The sequence below is a fragment of the Echinococcus granulosus genome, assembly GCF_000524195.1.
Source record: "Echinococcus granulosus chromosome Unknown EG_S00096, whole genome shotgun sequence".
Taxonomy (NCBI): Eukaryota; Metazoa; Platyhelminthes; class Cestoda; order Cyclophyllidea; family Taeniidae; genus Echinococcus; species Echinococcus granulosus.
In genome coordinates this window covers 303,261-305,190 of record NW_020170476.1, presented here as the reverse complement: position 1 = coordinate 305,190, position 1,930 = coordinate 303,261, and the positions used below count along the sequence as shown (strand labels likewise).

At 45.6% G+C, this 1,930-nt stretch overlaps 1 protein-coding gene across 1 annotated transcript in view; it reads right to left on the bottom strand. All coding sequences in view use genetic code 11, as the record gives it.

The window, feature by feature from the left end:
- Positions 1 to 283: 283 nt before the first annotated feature.
- The window catches only part of EGR_08123 (Cathepsin L), a gene marked incomplete at both ends in the record, with an annotated part of 3,470 nt that continues 1,823 nt past the window's right edge, over positions 284 to 1,930 (bottom strand). The window contains 2 exons of the mRNA XM_024497372.1: positions 284 to 497; positions 569 to 729. Of these exons, the coding sequence (XP_024348243.1) occupies positions 284 to 497; positions 569 to 729 (375 nt within the window). The remainder of the gene's footprint in view (positions 498 to 568; positions 730 to 1,930) is intronic.

Here is a 1,930-nt window from a genome sequence, read left to right as displayed (position 1 = left end):
GGGCTGTGTGTGTTGCTTAATGACCTTCCACACTTTTGTGACGCCATGCAATTGGCTGCTCTCACCAGTCTGGCGGCCAATTACCTGTCTGGTAAACAATGAGATTGGGGCCATTCTCTCTCCCAAAGCCAGGATTGAGCTCAAGCTGCCCTGTCCTTGAGAATGCAAGGAGCATAAAGAAGGACTTCGCATTGTGCTATGTTATTTAATTTGGTAAGATAAGCAATCGACAACGGTGCTCGTTTGGCAAAGTGTCTGTCTTGTTATCATCTGATGCAGTCGTTCAAATGAGGGGATAGCTAGCCATTGTAGCGATTCCACACATGTTTCCCTTGTCTCTGGCCATCCAAATGTATCCCCTTTGTCCCCATTGCTCACCCCAACTATTCTTCACTATCCAATACTTCTGTCGAGTCTTGTCAGCATCGTAACCAACCACCAGCACGCCGTGATCCAGGTCATTCTCCGAGCAGGTGTTGTCCTGGTAGATGCCTTTCCTGTAAGAGAGAGGAAGCATTAAGTTAATCGTGCTAGCAGATAAATGAAGAATTTGCAGTTGTTGACTTACTCATAGAACATGAAACCCAACGAGCTGGCGTCGATGGCGACAGAAACAGGGCCAACTTTGGCGAGGCTGAGTTTCAATTGGTCCTCACTCTTCTCCGGCACTTTGACGAATTTTGACACCTTGGTAACCACCTTGGAGCGATCGAACTTGCACTTTCCATCCTACCACAACGTTGGAGAGGATGGCATTACTCTAACTGATAAATAAGTGAAGAAGTATGGTCGAGTAGTGGTATTGGTAGACTCACTTTGTTTAACGTGAATCACTCAGCACACATGACTGGTTTGTGGGTAAGCAGATGACAATCAGGCAGACCACTGCTCGGAATCTATTACGGCATCACGACTTTGTAAACAATGCAATGCAGAAGGTTTGACTTGTGTCTAACACCACATTTTGCACAAGCGATGTTTACGGTCAGTCATTGTCGAGGCATTGAGGTGTGCCACACCAACAGAACACCAGGTACAGCCTAAAGCTCTGTAGTGGCGTTCAGGTCATCACAAATGCCTCCAACTGTCAAATGGAGAGGTGGTGGAACACTCTAGTGCGGATTTCACTTCTCTTCAACCCGATAGTGGCATAGTACTCGATTCTTATTGATAACCATTGGGAGGTATGCCATTACAGCAACCAACTCTCCGGTCTCACGATTATGCCTGATAGGCAAATAGGCGAAAATGACTGGGCAAACGCAAAATGTGGAGGATATTTGAACCTGATGATTTCACCAAATTTAAGGTTTAGCAATCACTCCCAAAATTGTACATTTAAAAGCGCTGTGACAAAGTGATTGGCAAGTTCAGTGGCCAAGCAGTGTGTTCGAAGACTGAAATTGACAGATTGACTGACAGTCTTCTCCAATTAACGCATCGTTATCTGGCTCTTCCCTGCATTCTCTCTAAATACATTGAAACTTGAGAACTATTTCTAACCCTTTAGCACCACGAGCTGAAGTTGGTAATTTCAAAAACGACTGCTTTAGGCAGGTGGTAGAAATGACGCTTGACCTAACCCGTTGGCTACCAGTGTGACATGATTGTGACGTCCGAATCCCCCTACCTGAGTCTGCACGACACATGTATGTGACACATGTTCTTTGCCAGTGTGGAATAGCTACTAGGTGTCCAATCTGAGTGGTGGAGCTAAAGCAATAATGTAGGATCGAGGGGTACTAGTGGTATGGGAAGGGATTCACACATCCTAGTTTTGAGCAGGAGCGGAGCAGGTCAGCCAAGGGCATTTGGTAGCGTGTGAGAACAATGAAATATTTAGCTTACCCTTACTTTAAGTGACGCTTCGTTAGATCATTCTCCTCATCCCCCAAATACAACAATCAACTTGCCTTGGCTCAACACAAAG